The following is a 19,178-nucleotide window of genomic DNA, read 5'->3' as shown; positions in this document are numbered from 1 at the left end:
ATCTGAATCAATCAATTATGATATTTAAATTATTCGAATTCAATTATATCAAATATTAAACTCAAAATCGAATTTTTAATGCCATTAATGATACCCCTACCCAAGTTATAGTAATGCATAAAACTTTACTAACCGTGTTTAGACCATTAAATATAAAATTATAAACAGTGATGTGAACACAGACCTCTCGATAATGCCTTTGTATGGAACGGGTCTTAAGAAAATGGGTAACATGCAGTAGCCGGTTCCTAAATACTCGGTAATGCTTTCTTATGGAATTGATATTATAAGAACCAACCATATTTTAGTAAGGTCATTTAGATGGCTATGAGAACATCTAAGACTGTATGGAACTGGTTATCATCCTAGATCGGTAAGGCCATTTAGCAATTGATTTGTTTCAGAAAAAAGAACCAATTTTGTATGTTCAAAATCTCAACAGTTACATTAGTTCAAGTGAAATCACGCTTTTGAATAATATAAACGAGAAACCTCAACTACTGAATTCCTGGAGCTGATTTCATGAAACGCATAGAGTATACGGTAGAGGAGTATGGGTTTTATAGGTATTTTTGTAAAAAACAAAAATTTGAACGAGTATGACATAGGGGGCTCAGTGGTATTTTGATTTCAACACTGGGTTTCAACGTGCTGGTTTTAATGGTAAAGAAGTAGGGGGATTTTCTTTTTCTGAAGGGGAGCTCATAGTCATTTCCCCTTTTTTATTTTTATTTAATTGTAAAAAATAAAAAACAAGACCCAGAAACAGCTGGCTGGGCCGGGTCAAACAGTTTAACAGTTCAACCACTTGGGTCAGTGGTTCTTTGACAATTTTAACGGTTTTTCAAAAATGACAGTCCAATCCAAAATCGGACCCAGACCCCTGACCGGTTCTCAAGTTGAACTGTTTAACCGTCCAGTCTAGTTTGATTTTCAAAACAGTGGAACCACTAGGATTTTCTACCACACATCTCTATTATGAATTAAGAAATGTGTGACTCCTATTCACTTCAGATAGAGAGTGGGTGGGTAGGAAAAGTTAATAGGAAATATGAGCTCCAGTGGTACATATTCCGAGAGGCGACAAAATTGGTTCCAAGGAACAAACACATAACCATGACTCAGCTATCACATATATCTTCTACAATTCAGATCTATCTGTTGTTTGAAAATCTGGTTTCTTAATTTATTGTTACAGCCATATTTCTTCATATTTTCCAACAATTACAAGCAACAAGACCTTACGAAATAGCCAATTGACACCTTGTTACCAAAAATACTATTTTTTTCCCTTTCTCCTCTCACAAATGCATGTTCCTTTCAATTAGTAAATAGTAATATGGATGGAGAAAGTGACACTTTACCGGGTACTTAATAATTACAAGATTCTTTTTGCCAGTAATATTTACAAGTTAGCTGCAACTATAGTTTAGTCAGTTAGGGGTGGATGCTCAGGCTGTGTACTCAGGAGGTGCTCAATGCTCTGGTACGTTATCCACAAAATTTGGTAGGCAGAACGTTTCTCTAATCAATCTGCTCAACATTTCAACCTGCAATGAACGAAGTAACTTAAAATAATGAATTAATGATTCATCTTGGCCCAGTAGTGCTGCACTCAAGACGCAAAATTTACCAAGCTATGGTAATCATATCTAGTCATTGGGTCATTGGAACCTATTGCATGGATGATGATTCTACTCTGGAAGATTGCAATTAATATGTAATATGCTAATATCTGGTTGGTAAGGTTAAGTAGAAATAGTAATTACTGACATTTGATGGAAAAGTTGATTTCTTGCTCAGATGTTCAAGATACCAGGAGGTTGGTTGTTCCCCCTCTATCTTTTTTCTTTCCCATAACGTTGCGCTTTTGTTTTACTGTTGCTTTTATAGAAGTCAATTAAAGGAACAAACCAAATAGACAGTCATTAGAGATCAAACAACCTACCAGATTGGTGGTTTTCAGGAGTTTCAATTCCCTTGCTGGTGTTTGGCTCGATCGTGGCTCGACTCTGCAAGGGTTAATATGGAGATATTAGCACTCGCGGTTTTGTATTAGGAAATTTCTTTCGTTATCTTTTCTTGGTCCATATGTGAGAGAGCGACAAGTTATGTGTGTGTTTGCATGTTCTCAAATGTGCTGATATGGAGACGATATATTAGCTCAGGGCAGGTCTGTTATGTGACGGGATCTGCTCCTCACAAATGGGCGTCTCACTCGCACATTTACCATGTATTGGAAATATCTCCCATGAATATTTACTAATAAGTATGGGAGATATTCTCAATGCATGGTAGGATGTGAGTGCGAAGCGCCAGTGAGGCACTAGAGGTGTGAGGAACAGATCCAGTCTCGTCTGTTATAAAAGTAATAAATCCTAATTCAATGATAAGCAAACCTGAGGTTGGTGGTACTTGCATCTGGTGGAGACCAAAATAGTGTTGATAGGGGTCAGGGAAGTTGGGAAATAGCATCTGGCTGGGATTCTGCATGCCAGTTGAGTTTGATGCAGGGTCTGACTGGTTGGTTGCTTGTCCTCTGGATGGGCCAACAGTAGGAACAGGCGGTAAATGAAATGCTGGCATAGGGAGCCTCGGACCCAGATGAGCTGCTGCAGTTGGTGTAGGCATGCCTGAACCAGCTAAAACCGAGTGGAATGGCAGCACTGGTCGACTCATGCCCATCCCCATCCCTATACCCATATCCATGCCCATACCCATTCCCATCCCTATCGTTGGCATATATTGCTGGACACCAGGAAACATCATAGGGACCATGCCACATCCCATGGACATCATCTGCAGACATTGGCTAAGTCATAATTTCTTCCATAAATCATGCAGGTATAACTACGAGACAATAAGAAAATTGGATGATCAAAATTTCAAAGAAGATATGTAACATATATCAAAAGGGGAATGGCGTCAGTACTCATTAGGAAACTGGCAAAATCTGAGAAGAATTTGATCACAAAATTTTCTGACAAATAATTAAAGAAAGAAATGATTTGGATACTAGGATGACACATTAGAGATCCTAACAAGATATAACGAGGACTCATGAAACAATGTTCCCCTCCACTAAGAGAAAATGTAATTTTTATTTTATTTTTTATTTATTTTTTCTGAAGAGGAGATACTGTAATTGTTGCAGCAGCTTGCAGAATATTCACATGACTCCAGATGATATGTATCCGTTATTGTATCCCAGGATCCTCTTATACGGTTATTTCTATGAAGAAACGTTATCTGTTGATTTTAGCCAGGAGCCAGTGGTGACAGCACCCAACTTTTTCAGTTACTACTTACTGATAAAAAACGAATGCCCTAATTTTAGTAATGTTACGAGATTATGGCAGTGATAACATGAAATTTATGTTTGCAAAACATGTAGCATATATCCAGTAAAGTTCAACATAAAAGGTTAAACTATCAGGTGAGGTATATATTAATTTATTCTTTAAAAGACAGCATGGACAAGTACTGGTCCACCCATACATTATATATTTTGTTGAAATTTAATTAATTATAGTGGAGCCACAAGAATCGAACACCAAACCACTTGATCAACACTACCTTAAGGAATTGTTTAACATAAAAAGCTTAAACTGTTACATGATTTACCTAAATAGATGTTTATTATCTAACAAATATAATGATGCATATACAAATTCATACAGGGCATCATACTGGTTTATATTAATTTCACGAAGAACAGCATAAGTATAGATGTTCAGAATCCGACTAACTAACCAATTGGAGCATTTCTCGTGGGGTACATTGCTTGTTTGTGGTGTGTGTTTGCGTGTGCGCGAATGAGGAGAACACACACATACCTGCACTTGTAACTGAAGTGATTTCAAATACTCAATTGCCTCATCCAGCATTGAAGCCTTGTCTGACTGAAATTCGGAATAGGAAAGTTAGAAATAAGATGTGCAACTTCCAATTTACATAATTGTCTCTACTGTACATAAGTATAACCTTGTTGCATCGGGGTATGAGTTCTTGCAATGCCTTCATCTTCTCATTTATCCTATCTCGACGTCTCTGCGTTATAAACTTATAATAACAGAATGAATATTATTTATTCACACCAGGGAAATCAATTCCATTACCATGTAAATAACAATATATACGAAGAATAAACATACCCTCTCTGAAAGATTGTGGACTTCTGCAGCACGACCTTTTCTTGCAGCTGTTGATCCACGAATTTCTTTCTTCTTATCCATGATTTCATATTCAACATCCTTTTTGCAACAAAAAGCAACTACTCAAATAACAAAAAAAAAAGAGAAAATAATAAATAAGAGGAAAAAAAGGAATATGTTATAATGTATTTGATGAGGGGCAATTTGGTCCTTTTGCCCTCCAGTGATAGTATGCCACGTGGCAATCCTGAACCACTGCTTAATACCTCAATGCTACATACATAAGACTGGTTTGTAGGCACCTCGGCTAGCTCAGGACCAGGTCGGCCAACCCAAGACCAGGTTAGCCAGCATAGGATCAGGTTGGCCATCTTAATATCAAGTTCGCCAGCCTAGGACCAAGTTGACCATCTTAGGACCAGGTTGGCCAGCCTAGGACCAGGTTGACTATCTCAAGACCAGGACATCCATCCTAGGACGAGGTCGGCCATCCTAGTTCCAAGTGTAGGTAGGTCGACCATCGTAGGATCAAGCTAGGGACCTTGGAATGAGGGATGATCTCTCATCTCCGACCTGACTAAAGCATGGTTGGCGACCTACATGACGTGGTGGCCGACCCCCATCATGAGTGAGCTGTCATCTTTGAATCGTCTAGGATCATGTTGCCCCATCGATTAAGCTAACTCTCGCCCAACCCGCTTTGGATGCAACCGGGTGACTTCTATCACTTATGTGGAAATCGCTTCTAAGTGAGGTGGGCCGATAACCCACATCCCCCCAGAGATTCCGATTGTATAGTGTGAAGCCCATAGCAACCTGTGCCTATATAAAGGTGTCCCATTGATTAGAGAAGGTATGCATGATTTAACTCTCAAGAATTATAGCTCTCTCGCTTTCTAGCTCTCACAACAACTCTTCGCTAACTTAAGCATCGGAGTGCCCACCTTGACTAAAGCAACTTGGGTACTTTGAGACTATTCTCTTGCAACTCAACCAGGCGACCTCACCAACCTGACATCCTGACCTCTAGTAGAGAGCACCAAATCACACAACATCAATTGGCACCATCTATGGGAACCCCTACATTAAAGCCAAGTTCTGACCAACCCATTAAGTGTTAAGAAATGGCATCAACCAAGGAAAACAACAATAACAATGCATGGATCGAAGGAACCCCCGCAGGGGGCAGAATAAGAATCACCAGTCCGGACAAGTTCCAACAGTCTCACTCGCATAGAATCTCCCAACCCTGATACTGGGTCGCCCCATGGGTCGAGCCCTTAATGCTCTCCGTGAGAGTTGATGGCCAACAAACTATGAAGCCGCCCCTGCGGGTCGAGCCCTCCAAGGTTCACATGGGAGTTGACAGCCAATAGATTGTGGAGCCACCCCTGCAAGTCGAACCCTCCATGGTTCCCATGGGAGTCGATGACCAACAGACTATGGAACCACCATAGTAGGTTAGCCATACTGAGGTGATGAGGTGTGTATAGGCTGAGGTGCTAAGAGCAAATTGGCCTATTCAAATTTTGGCATGGTCAAGCCTGCGTAAGAGGCAACCTGATTCCGCCAACTTGACCTGACTCATGATACACACACTTTGGCGAAAATCTACGAATGGGAAGCCAAAATGCATTTAGCATTAAGGCTCCCTCATCGACATCATTCTCATCATTCTCTCCGCTATCCTCCACCTTGGTTTCAGGCTCCGCAACGACCTCGTCGGCCATCCCTTCGAGGATTGGCTTGAGGGACACTGCGTAGAATCCTATGAGTGGAGTGACCTAAGGAAGCAATGGCATAGTGAAGCCCTTCTTGAGGGTGGGCACGAGAAACTCCTCTCTTGAGGTGCTTGGGTGAACGGAACTCCTCGATGACTACATCCCTAGCTCGACGAATGCCCTCAAAGGACTCACTCCACCTCTCCTCATGTTGATGAGTTCGTTCTTGTGCCCCGGTGGTCAAGATGGTGATGTCCTACGTAGTTTCGCATTCAACGCTTAGACTCTTCCAACTCGGGTGAGCAAACAAGGTCAACACCATGAACCAACAGAACTCACTTCGAGAGTGGGGCCAATTGATGAGGGGCGATTTGGCCCTCCAATGACATTGTGCCACATGGTGATCCTAAAATGTTGCTTAACACCTTGGTGCCACATAGGCAAGGCCAGTTTGTAGGCACCTCAGCCCAAAGCTAGGTCATTTAGCTCAAGAGTAGGTTAGCTAGCCTAGACTGGGTTGGCCAGCTTAGGACTAGGTCGGCCATCTCAGGACCAGGTCAGCTAGCCCAGGACCAGGTTAGCCAACTCAGGACCAAGTCGGCCAGCCCAAGATTAGGTCGGCCATCTTAGGACCAGGTCAACCAGCTAGCCTAGGACCAGGTCGGCCATCTCAAGACCAGGTGTAGGTAGGTCAGTCATCTCAGGACCAAGTTGGCTATCGCAGGATCAAGCTAGGGACCTCAAAATGAGGGTCGACCTCCCATCTCTGACCTGGATGAAGCGTGGTTAACAACCTGCATGACGTTGTGGCCAACCCCCATCATGAGTGGGTTATTGTCTCTGAATCTTTTGGGATTACGTCGCCCCGTCAACAGAGCTAAGTCCCACCCCACCCGCTTTTGAGGCAACCGTGTCAGTTTTATCGCTTTACGTGGAAACCACTTCTGAGCGAGGTGTGTCGATAAACCACGTCCCCTTGGAGATCTAAGGCGTGCAGCATGAAACCCACGACAACCTACGCCTATATAAAGGTGTTCCATTGATTAGAAAAGGTACACAACTCTCAAGCATTCTAGCTCTCACAATAATTCTTCGTTGACTTAAGCATCAGAGTACCGACCCTGAGTAAAACAACCTGGGTACTCTAATACTATTCTCTTGTAGCTTGACTTAGCAACCTCACCAATCTAACATCCGAGCTGTCCTCCAACAGGGAGAACCAGATCACGCAACATCAGTATTCATCTTATAAAATGAGACTTGACACTGACCGCATTATACAAACAACAAAGAACTTTTTAATTGGTAAATCCACATATCAACACCAAAAGGGAAAATGGGATGCAACTTAGACTAGTTGAGTGGGAGTGAGTTTTAACCTAGCTCAACCCTAAAACTTAGATGTCAGGCTCGGGCCTAGTCCAATTCAAGGCCAAGTATGACTTTACGAACCCAGGCCCATCTTGAGTTTAAGGCTGTTTAGGCCAGTCTTATTTAGGCTTCGGTGGATAAAGTATTAAGTTGGGTTTGAAAGGATTTTTGAATATGTTTTAGGGAGAATGACGATTCAGCCCAGGGTCAGAATTTGTAGGTTCAAAGTACATTTGGGGTAGGTGCCAAGTCGGAATTGATGCTAATTCACAGGCGGTTATGGGTGCATTAGAATGTGAATTTTTGACCTTTTGAATGTTTATAACTCTACAATGGAAATCAGAAATCTGCATTGGACCTGTTTGACCTTCTCCGTATATTTTATACATCTACCTTTTTGCAGGCTTTGTAACTCAACTTAAGAGTAAAGTAAAATAGAAATAATCAACTGATGGTGGTTCAATTGTTGAATCTCTGACTCGCTGGAGTAGAGACATTGAATCAAATCCTGCTGCCACTAGGGCAGGTGGGGTTAAGGGAGGGGTATGGGTTACCCTGTTGTGTAGCCTAATGAAGTAAAAAAGAAAAAAATATATAAAACGGAAATACGTACAAATGATATTAACAAATGCATTTATTACACATTTTATACATGTATGCATTCATATATAATATATACAATTAAAAAATTATTTCTACATAAATAAAACGCATGTGTATATTGTATTTGCTTGTGCATGGATATGAATTTAGACTCACCATATACATATTGTAAATAATTAGATACACTTTAGAGTTTACATCATGATGGCCATATATATGTAACTTACAGACATACATACACATCATAAACACGTAATATACACATATATTATAAGCACACATATCATATAATGCCAGGAGGGCTTAGGCTATCCAAGGCCTTCAACCCAAGCCAATCTGAGTTTTACGTTGGGCCTACGTTATTTTGGCTTAGGCCCACTCTTGATCTCTGAAAGCTCAAGCCTAACCCATGCAGAAGCTTGGGTTGGGTTCACTCAAGTTGCAGCCCCAAGAACAATAATACAACATATTAAAAATGCTCTTGTGATAATAGAAGTAAAATACAAATAGATAAACAAGATGAGCAAAACCACTTTGGGAATGTCACCACAAGTTTAGAACTTGATTTAAGTTAAAATTTCTCTCTTCGTTTAAGTCATCTGTGGAAGTTAATGCGCTTTAGAGTGCTCCAGATGAATCTAACATTTTGTAGAATGGTTATAGAAAGAGAATAGAAAGACTCTTCGAGATAGTGGTAAATCTTTGGTTGTTGTGAACTCTTTTTTGCAAATGCATGTAAAGTGAGTCTAGGTGATTGTGGTGAATTAAAGTAGATACATTTAGGTATAGAGAAATTAATTTTTCTTTAAAAATTGAGAAGAACATGATACACCCTGTATCGATGTATTTTATAGTATCATTGGGTTTCTGATACACGTCATACACGTGTTTAAAGGTGTTTTCAGGAAACTGATTTTGTATTAACTAAACAGTATAAAATCATGTGTAAAAATGAAATTATAAAAAAAAAAATTAAAAAATAAAACATGTGGGTGCATACTCATATATGGCTGTACTAAAAGAGAAACAAGACAAGAAAAGGAAGACAATATAAGAGACACACAAAGAACGGGGACAAATTAAAAGGTTTGAGAGTCCATGAATACAAAGGGAAGTTAGTACGGGCCTTTGTAGCTATACATCTCCATGTCTGCCTACTCTCTTGGCAGTGTAAATGACAATCATATAATGCGTTGGTGAAAGTTTATGTTTGAATACACCCCCAGCAGGAGTTGCTGGACTAGTGTTAAAGGTTTTGTGTGTATCAGTGACATTATGATGTACTTATTAACGAAGCTACTTATGGTATCAGAATTCTATAAATCCTGAAGGTAAAACTAGCAGTATTATTAGGGTTTTCTTACAAACCAACGTTGGTTTCAGGGCATAACATTACTTCTCAGTGGCTTTTGTTTGGAACGTACCAATAAACTGTTGTCAGGGCACATGGTATGCAGGTTCCATTATGAAAAATTTTAAATGTCTGGTTATATGTGTTAGAGATATTGGTTAGAAAATTTTAATGAATTCACATTTTCTGCAACAACAGGATTGTGATGCATTTAGTTGATTGATTTAAAAATTTAAAATGCCAATTTCTACAATACCGTAAAACACGACACCTGGAAGCTTTGGCCAATCAAAACCCCCAATTTTTTTTTATATAAGTATAGTTGAATTTGAATGAAGATTACTTGATCGATTGCAAACTTGCAATGGGATAGCACCGAGGGAGGTATCATAATCGGACTCTACTATTCAATATGCTGACGTGTCTTGCAATGGGGACGCCACAGGATTCTGATGCGACTGCCATGACAGCAGATGTTACAAGCACAGCTCCCAACCCGTGAAAACCAGTAATATTAACAGTAAAAGTCAAATTACAGGGTGTCTTTTATGAGAAAGGATTAGCTTATTGCAATGGCTGTTCAACAAGCCATGGACCAATGATAACACCCCGCACCAACTTTTTAATATATGAGACCCACAATCATTTAATATCTTGCGTGGGATGCTATCATTGGTTCCATAGCCTGTTACATATAACAATGATGTTGAATTTATTAATATATGGATATAAATTAAATAGTATCATCAGATTTGGATCATGGAATTTCAATGTTAAATAAATTAATAAGTTAGATAAAAATTATTAAAATTTAAACTATTAAATCATTGATAAAATGTAATAAAAATTATCTTGATGTTGTATATTATAAATAAAATGAATTAAAATTTGTTAATTGCCGGTGAGTGAAAATACTGTTCATTTCATATGATATAAAATGAATTTTGAGCCACCCAACCTCTCTTGTATTAGCTTAGCATCCCACTTTATGACAACAACTCTCATTAAGAGAGGAACTGAGATTTCTGAGGTTTATTCATTATGTAAGTTTTTAGATGCTAGTAGGACCCTTAGAATTTTATGAGATTTAAAATTATGATTCTTTAGCAAATGCCATTGTCTTATTATTCATCATCTCAGGCTTGTCCCAACCAAATGGGATCGGCTATTCTTTAGTAAACATATTTATTATGCATGGGATCTGGTATAAACACAAATGTGCAAATCAAGAATGAACACGTGAGTGTCATGGGGCCACACTCCTGCCAGATCTGGACTCTATGATCATCCCTATCTGTACCTGACAATTAATTATAATTGAATGAAAACTATACTGTCAGTGGATTTGGTCCGACCCAGATCAGGGGATGCTTGATCCCAATTTGACAAGCAATATGCAGAACTAGTTTCAAACAGGGCCTATAACGCCTATGACGTCTAATGGAATCATTAAAATACCATTTTACCCTTTGTGATGGAGATTAGGGTTCAGTTTAGAAGATCCACACCACTACAACTGGTTACCTGGTGGTTCTGGTCCTTAATTTTCTAATTCTACTCCTACAACTGGTTTAGTGACTCACATGGTCGCCAAGTTCATGAACATCATTAGCCTTTGTTTAATTCCGACGAATTAAAGCACGCAGAACCCTATTTTTCCTAACTTTGCTTCTAATACTCAATTTGAATTCAAGTCTTTGCCTTCCATACTTAAAAGTTAAAACTCCATTTCCAGGATTATCCATAGCTAGGGCCAAAATCCCGTTGGAAAGCTCGGTTTCGGACATTCAAACATCAAAGAGCTTTTGAGGAACCGGCCATAAGTAGGACAAATTTATATGTGAGTGAACCAATAATCCAAAGAAGCCCTACGCAAGCTGATATGTCAAATCCTGCCCATGGTTTGCCCCAAACTAACCACATATAGGAATTCAAAGAGAAGTTTTCTATTGGAGGCAGGGTCTTCGAGACTACGATGAAAATTCTAGCCAACGCTGCCGAAGCTGGCTATTTGGGTCAACTTTTTTATGAGAATTGGAATCTACAACCTAACAAGTTTAGTGAGTACTTCATTGTTCGAAATCCTTCATGCTTGGCCATCATTTTCGATTCCTCTTTGAACTGAGGAGCTCCACATTCCTGCCAAAATACTTGAGAAGCTACTGTACTGGAAGCTCTCCACAATGGCCTGCTTGACCATGCATGTTCGAACTGTTAAGTGGGGCCAATTTGATGGAAATAGGCTTTTCTTGGCAGGGCCTATAATGGGTCAAAGCACCAACACCAAGCGACGATATGGTAATCCAAGTAATGGAGACTGTTGTGTTGCCTACGGCAGCATGTTCAGTCATCTCAGAAAAAAAGTATCAGTTCAACTCATCAGAAGGCAAATTTCAAAACAGGTTTTACAAAGTTAAAAAGAAAAAGTCAGCCTATGAAGTGAATAGTACTCATTGGACAAATAATAAACCTGATCAGTCGACAATTTTGGCAGCCTATAATTTTGGGAGACCGGTGGGACCAGGTGTCATAATGGGGAATGCATGCCATGTGCATTTAATGACTAACGTGGGATATTATCATTGGTTTCACAGCCCTATCACAAGTGAACTCTTCGCGCCATCAAGTGCCATCAGGGTGCCCACAACATGCCATCTAAAGCTAGCTTGCAACATGGGTCGGGTTGGCCCGAACCCAACTCTAACCAAATCCAAATAAATCGGGTTGGATTGGAATCGGGTTAGGATTGAAATTTATGAACTCCACTTTATTTTGGATTGGATTAGGATTAATCATTGGTTTGTTTAGATGTATGATAATTGAAAGGACTTTGGCACAAGAACTCACTCTATGATTGCGTCAAGGAATTTTCGGTCCTCACGCTTGAGATCACTAACATATCAGAGAAGGACTTGTTATTCAATTTTGTGGATGGTCTAAAACCATGGGCAGAAATAGAGCTTTAGCGACAAAGCGTTCAAGATCTTGCAATAGGCATGGCCATAGACGAACAACTCATTGACATGAGACTAGCGGGACAATAAGCCTCCAAGCTTGCGTGCCCCCGACTTGAGTGGGGGAGACAAGCAAGCAAGCCCCTCACAGGAGAATCGGCCTCACTACAACAATCCAGCTAAGTATCGGAAAGGGAAGAAGCCACAAGGAGACTACAACACCTACATGTACAAGAGGTCGACTACACCATCACAATCGTGTTTCATTTTCAATGAGATGCACTAGACAAGTGATTGCCCTACAAGGAAGAAACCCAATGCCCTCATCGCCAAGCTCAATGGTGATGAACAAAGTGATGGGGACAAGCATGCTTTGGCGCCAAAGGTTGGCACCCTCCAACTACTCAATGCCATGGAAAAGAAAGTGGCCACATTTAAGTGGCCCAACAAAACCCACATGGGGCTCAAATATGCTGACATTACCCTTAGCGGGAGGTCGACTCAAGCTCTAGTAGACACGAACACGACACACAACTTCATTTTACTCATTGATGCCAGACGACTTAGCTTGGCTATATCCAAACAGGTAGGGTGGATCAAAGTGGCCAACTCCGGTGCCAAGGCAACAACAGGCATGGCTCGTGGAGTAAAGCTCCAAGTAGGACCTTGGAAGGGAAGCATCAACTTATTTGTGGTACCCCTGGATGATTTCCAATTTGTCATTGGGATGGAATTCCTAACAAAAGCGGAAGCAGCCCTAATGCCACACGTTGACCACCTCATCTTGGATGAGCACTCTCCTTGCATCCCAGTGGCAACTGTAGTGAATGTACTTGGGAAGCAAGTTTTAGTACTTAGAGTCCCGATGTACAAAATTGCAGTACGGCCTGTGGACCATCAGGCCGGCTCAAAATCATGCCAGGTCACAGGTGGCATGGCCCGATTTACACCTTTACAGTTGTACCAGGAAGAAGACACCATCAGTGTCAATGCCATGTCAACAACAGAGAAGACACCCACTCTAGCATCTCACACCAACACTAGGACAGACCAGGAAGTCATCATCAAGAAGTGGTCTCTACCAAAGTCGTTCCAACACCAATGTTTGTGCAGCAACTACACAACGATGAAGACATCAAGAAGACCCAAGGTCGTCTCCAACAACAGACTCATCTACTACCAGACCAACATGGGAGAGAGTGCCAACCACTCGAAATAGGGACCACAACCCAACTCGGCCTCGATCCAACACCATTAGTAGCCCTTGGAGGAAACCCCTTTGGGAAAACATTCATGGCACCAATGCCCCAAGAATCCAAAGCATCATTTTGACCCAACTCTGGCCTTAACTTCTCCAATCATCAAATTAGAACACCCAAAATCTTACTTTGAAGCAAATAGGAAAGGAATTAACTTGGTAACTAGCCATAGGTTCTCCTACAATCAAGAAAACCTTCAAGCCTTCCACCCAACCTCATACCAGAGCCTTGGAAGAAACAAAGTTCATGGAGCAGCCGAAGAATCCTCCTTCATCAGTAACAGATCCAAGCAACCAGAAGAAGCAAGTCTTCGAAGAAGAAGACATAATTGAGTGGGGGAGATTGTCACAAATAAACTCTTTGTCGCGCCATCAAGTGCCATCACCGTGCCCACGACATGCCATCTGAGCGTCATCAAGTGTGTCTTGGATTGGGCAATACTAGTATTTTGCATGGGAGAAATGCTAATAGCATTATTGTAAATACTAGTATTATTTTTCAATACTTTGATGTTTCCTTTTGTCATTCCCCCAAAAGCTTAAGCTATTCTTTGAGGGAAGGTAGGTAGCCGAGTGAACTAACAACATGTAAAGGATAAGCACGAGGTCCTTTTGACACTGAACTATGTGCTTATGCTTGCACAAGGTCCCTTCGAGTGCCTTACGGCGCCATATCAAATAGCCCCATGACACTATGTAATTGGCTCATTGCCTTCATCTAATCCAATCTCAGGGGGTTGACTCTCAAATTCACTTTATATTAATGTTTTAAAAACTGACCTGGAACGAACTACTTTTATCACTGGTTTTTAGGTCAGTGGTTCAAACGGATGATCCATTTCAATTTAAAAAACAAAAAAAAAAAAGAGTTAAATAGTTGAAATAAAAAAATGACCAAAAATTATTGTCTGGATCAAACTGGTCAACAATTTGATCACCCCGATCAATAGGTTGCTGACCAAGTCAACAGTTTTTTGCCAAGATATGGGTTAAAGGTGAAACGGAATGTTTGGATAGTTTCTAGGTTGAACAATCTCATGTCTGGGATCAGCGATGGTTTGAAAACCATGCTTTATATTGCCAATTGAGAGATAACTCAATTGGTTTTTTAGCTGATTTGTTTTTTAGTTGATCTGCTCAAGCATAGACACGGATTTGATTCCCACTTGGGGTGGGGGGTGATATTAGTGTTGTGCCTGTTGTAGCAATTGCCAAAAAAAAAAAAAAATCCATTTTTTGTTAATTATATCATTACCCCTGTTTTGACCCTAACAAAAATCTCACATGCTGTTTTGAAAAAAAAAGGTATAAATACCTTCTATTAATTTCCTTAAGAAAAATGTGATGTAATATATTATTTTTATATCATCACCCCTGAGTTCTCTTTCTCTTTCTCTCTGGCATTTTCTTCCCTCCTGTCTCTTCCTTTTCTTCTTTTTTCTCTCCTTTTTTTTTTCCTTTCTCTCACTTTCATCTTCTCTGCCGCAGGTGAACGGGAGAGGAGCCATATCAGTTCGCCAATTTCTTTATTTATTCTTCTATTTCTTCTCCTCTTTCATTCTTCCTCTATTTCTTTCCTTCCAGGGGTGCTCAAAGACAAAATAAAAAAATTACAATATGGAAAATAACGAAGAGGAGATGCATAGATGTGTTTACACCTCCCGGACGATCTTCCAAATACTAGATGTTGATGTCACGCTGATGTCATGACAACCCAGCAATCATTCATTGTAATCTTTCTCCTCATCTCAAGTGCCATTTTTTCTTGCACCTGTTATGCATCAAGAAGCCTTAACCCCACCTCAAAATATATAGCAGAGCACCCCAGGTAAGACTAACCCAAAACCTGCAGCTGGCAATTGTATGATCTAATTCAACCTTTCCGCTTTTAATAGCTTGATCCAATGCCAAGGGAATTGATTCAGCACTAATATTACCATAATTTTCCAATTTTGATATAATTCATTCCTGTGGATCTCCTAAACGTGCTGCAAGCCATCAATATATGTGTAGGTCAAAACTATACAAGCCATCCTCATTAATTACCATCGCAGGCTTGTACCAATACAGCATCAACAGATTTTTCTGTTTGTATAACCAAATCAAGCCTGTTAATCTATCTTCACCAGAAATAACTCGATTGATTACCAATGCCAGTGCAAGCAGGAGTTTTCAAATTTTGAGATTTAAACTGTGAGACGATCTCAAATCCGTCTAAATTCCAGCTAGGGACCGAGTCAGGATTTTATGTTAGGGGCGCCAGAAGCTAATATTGATTGGGGGAGAGGAGAAAAAGTTTATAAACATGAATAGAGTCAAAATATAAGTCGAATATCAATAGGGATTGTGGGAACTTTTAAGGGGTTGGGGAGGGGAAGACTCCCCTATGCTACACCCTGGTTCCACCCCAGGTTCTAGCATCACACCGACATTGGAAATTTGGTCCTAGGATTCGAAGTGATTGGAACTCGTTGAAGACATCCTAAATGCCTCCATTACATCTGCTCTCCATGTAACAGCACTGACCATCCATTCCTAAACGCCTCCATTTCATTTTTCTCCATCATTTCATCATCAATCAATTCATTTATAGAATAATTTAGGGAGAAGTATATTGTAGCCTATGAATTAGCATCAATTAAGAGATGACACTTATCCCAACAGTATTTTGGGCCTATACATCCTGACCCTGGGCTGAAACGTTATTCTCCCAATTTATTTTGTTTCAATCTGGTGTCAAACGTTCGAGCCAGCACAAGGAATAACGGTCAAACCCGTTACACTTCCTGTTTCCTAACCCACCAAATCTATAATCTCCATTGTCTTTGTAGTTTTAAAGTTGCAATGTCAAATCTGAAGGCGTGTGGTATATGGTAGTGTTTAAGCGTGTTTTGGCAAAAATATACAAAAATTTAACAAAAGAGTGATATTTACATATTATTTTTAAACATTAGAGGTGGTTTTTGTTAGATTCAGAATGCAGGGACGATTTATAGGATTGTCAAAAAAATACAGGGGAGGTTTTTCTGATTTCCCAAAAACACCCAAATCATTGTCTTCCCACACCACGAAAAGGCTATCGACCAAGATGCTACGGTACCACGTGTTATTGCACGATCACTTGGCTGTTGGCTTCCCTCTCTGCCAATGCAGTACTAATCTGCTTTCCCCCCCTGAAGCCCATTTCGGATCTCCTTCCACCTCTGTCCTTCCTATACGTGTTACGTCTTACGTGTAAAAGTCTAATCTATATGAGTTCCTCTGACGCTAACAACAGAACAATAACGGTCAGATCATGACCAGAGACACCTTTCAGGGCTGTCAGATGTTCGTATAACTGTAGGCCCCAAAACATGGACTGACTGATTCTCGGTGCCATTCCCTAATTCGATGCAGCTCCAAATTGTGGGGCCATCAAGAATTTATTCTGATCTAATGGCAGTTAAGTGCCTGACGAATCCCCGGGCTCACTTGAACCCGTTCCCTCTGAGCCACACATACACGAGGACCACAATTAACGCTACGTATCTAGAGACTGGACTAGACAAACCCTTCAACACCGTCTGATGCTAGCATTATGTTTAGAGGATGTGCAGCACGCACTGCGCATGATAGATGCAGCCAACAACAGACGAGCAACGCCAAAAAAGACGTGAAGAAGAATACCTACCTCGCCATGGCGGTCATTATTGTAGTCTCTCCTCGACTTCCTTTTCCGGTCATCCGTCGGCGGCTTCATTGACGGCTCCACGCTTGCGCCGGAGGCGCCAGAGGACGACGCCATGGTTCGGTCACAGCTCAATAACTCTCTAGTAGCATCAGCCGCTGCGGCTCCATCACCGCTCTTACTTTCGCTCCGCAGATTGCCGCTAGAAAACTCCGCTGTCGTTCTTGATGCTTGCGCAACCGCCGGTCTGATCGCTGCCATTGGCGTGTCGCTCGAATCAATAACCGTCGTTTCTCTCACCGCCTTATTGGCATTCGACGGTTTCGCTTCGCCTTTCCCCTTCGGCAACGAGAAATGCATGAAGCGCTGGAATTTGGCACCCGAATCCAGTTCTGCACGCGTTGCAGGTGGGATTGGTGGCCGAGGAGCTGCTGGATGTTTATTTTCTGGCCGTCTTTCTGGAATCTGACTACCATTGGACGGAGTGGGATATACGATATCAGTAGTGAATGAATCTTCCAAAGGATAATGCAACCAAGAAGCCGTCTCGTCTTCCTGCATGAAGACTGGATTAACTACTGCTTCTTTCTCGGCCGATATTGTAGCAGTTGTTGCGGTCGTAGTTGTTCGAGTCTCCTCAGCCGACGATCCTTCGGAAGGAATAACAGCATCAAATTTTGGCAGGGATTTCCTGAGAGATCGCTGGCTCTGCATAACTATTTGACCATTTTGCCAAAGAAGCTCTACTACCTCATCTTCAGGACTGTTTTACACAGAAGAATCCACTGAAATTTAGAAAAGAAAAATCCTAAAAATTTTGGCTTATTTTAATGTCTACGAAAAAGCTCGAAGTTTACATACACTGTGAATTTATTCTGCCTATATAACCCCCAAGAGGTTGTGATCGCATCGTCTTCCATCTCAAAATCCGGAGTAGAGAATTTCATTGTCTGCAACAAAAATCTTTAAAAAGAATAAAACAAGAACAAGTAAAGCATTAAAAGAAAAAAAAATAAAAGAAAAAGAAAAAGCAAAACCACAAATATCAGAACCGATTAATTCGATTAAATTAAAAAAAAAATAATTACCGGAAATGCTTCTTAGTTTATGAAAACTGGAAATTCACGAGCTTTAGAGGTAAGGAGACAATATAGCAAGAAAATTGTGCGAATAGCTAGAGTGACAAGATCGAAGAACTGATCACATGGCTGGCCACAAGATCAGTAGGAAGCGATCATTCAGTAGTTCACTGCGTCGAATTTTTCATCCATCCATCCCTTTTTCTTCGTATCGATCAACGACAGCTCTGAACTCTGAAGCCTGAACTAGAGGTGTTGTCCAAAGTTTAACGATGATCTCTCCTTGTTTGCTCCTCTATTTGCGTCTTCATGACCAATCAAAGATAAGCAAGCCATCCCTCCCCTTATGCTTTCTCTCTCACTAAATACATTACTTTTTTATATCCATCGATATATGTTGTCCTGTTGCGGCTAACAGCTTTTGCTGTTGAGAGAGTTTCTGGGTTGGGCACGTTCACAGCAGATCAGTAATTCACGGGCATACTTTTGTTTTTACTCAAAAAACTCAGAAGTCAATTACCAATTTGCCCACTTTCAGGGTAACGTGCCCAACCCTGAAACTCTCTCAACAGGAAAGCTGTTGGCCAACAGCCAAAGTTTTTCCAAATTTAGCAACACAAAACCTAGGTCTTTGAATGAGAGTTCACATCTGCTGCAACCGTCGTCATAGCATTTTCATGCCACCACCAATAACACATTAACAGTTGGACACCATCCCCGTTGGTTGGTTATAAGAGTTCACTTTTGCTGTGATGTGTCATAGCGCAGCGCTGTGACACCGTAGTAGCAAATGTGGTTTATGATTAATTGCTTATCAAGGGTGGCCCAGGAATTCAGGAAATGCCGTGAGCCTGTGACTATGATTTTGTGAATAGGGGCGTGTTTGGGAGGGTTAAAGCGTTGATTATTGAGCGTTGATTATTGAGTTGAAACCAGTCGCCCACAATGTCCTACAGCACATCTCTGCCGTGTATTAGAAATATCTTCCGATGATATGCTATCATTTCTGATATTATCATC

The 19,178-nt window shown here is 40.7% G+C and overlaps 1 protein-coding gene and 1 long non-coding RNA gene across 8 annotated transcripts; one reads left to right on the top strand and one right to left on the bottom strand.

Moving 5' to 3' along the window:
* Positions 1-1,161: 1,161 nt before the first annotated feature.
* On the bottom strand, positions 1,162-18,624 carry LOC148865181 (transcription factor PIF1-like). 7 transcript variants are annotated; one of them, XM_088981099.1, is made up of 9 exons: positions 18,168-18,624; positions 17,941-18,042; positions 17,083-17,842; positions 4,155-4,253; positions 3,985-4,050; positions 3,837-3,902; positions 2,400-2,799; positions 1,949-2,012; positions 1,162-1,550 (listed from the first exon to the last, which is right to left on the bottom strand). In XM_088981099.1, the coding sequence occupies exons 2-8, from the start codon at positions 18,024-18,026 to the stop codon at positions 1,972-1,974; spliced, it is 1,518 nt and encodes a 505-aa protein (XP_088837225.1). In that variant the 5' UTR covers positions 18,027-18,042; positions 18,168-18,624; the 3' UTR covers positions 1,162-1,550; positions 1,949-1,971. The 7 variants fall into 7 exon arrangements, with proteins under 7 accessions (XP_088837225.1, XP_088837227.1, XP_088837223.1 ...); XM_088981101.1 differs by having other exon boundaries at positions 17,941-18,029; positions 18,168-18,619; XM_088981097.1 differs by having other exon boundaries at positions 2,420-2,799; positions 17,941-18,029; positions 18,168-18,619.
* LOC148865182 (uncharacterized) lies at positions 14,515-15,373 on the top strand. The gene is made up of 2 exons (XR_016110772.1): positions 14,515-14,717; positions 14,901-15,373. It is a non-coding gene; the product is annotated as an uncharacterized LOC148865182 (long non-coding RNA).
* Positions 18,625-19,178: the final 554 nt, after the last annotated feature.

Source organism: Nelumbo lutea, chromosome 3, assembly GCF_056320005.1.
Source record: "Nelumbo lutea isolate HS-2025 chromosome 3, American lotus-T2T, whole genome shotgun sequence".
Taxonomy (NCBI): Eukaryota; Viridiplantae; Streptophyta; class Magnoliopsida; order Proteales; family Nelumbonaceae; genus Nelumbo; species Nelumbo lutea.
Note: the sequence above shows the minus strand (reverse complement) of the source record. Positions and strands in the feature narration are given on the sequence as shown.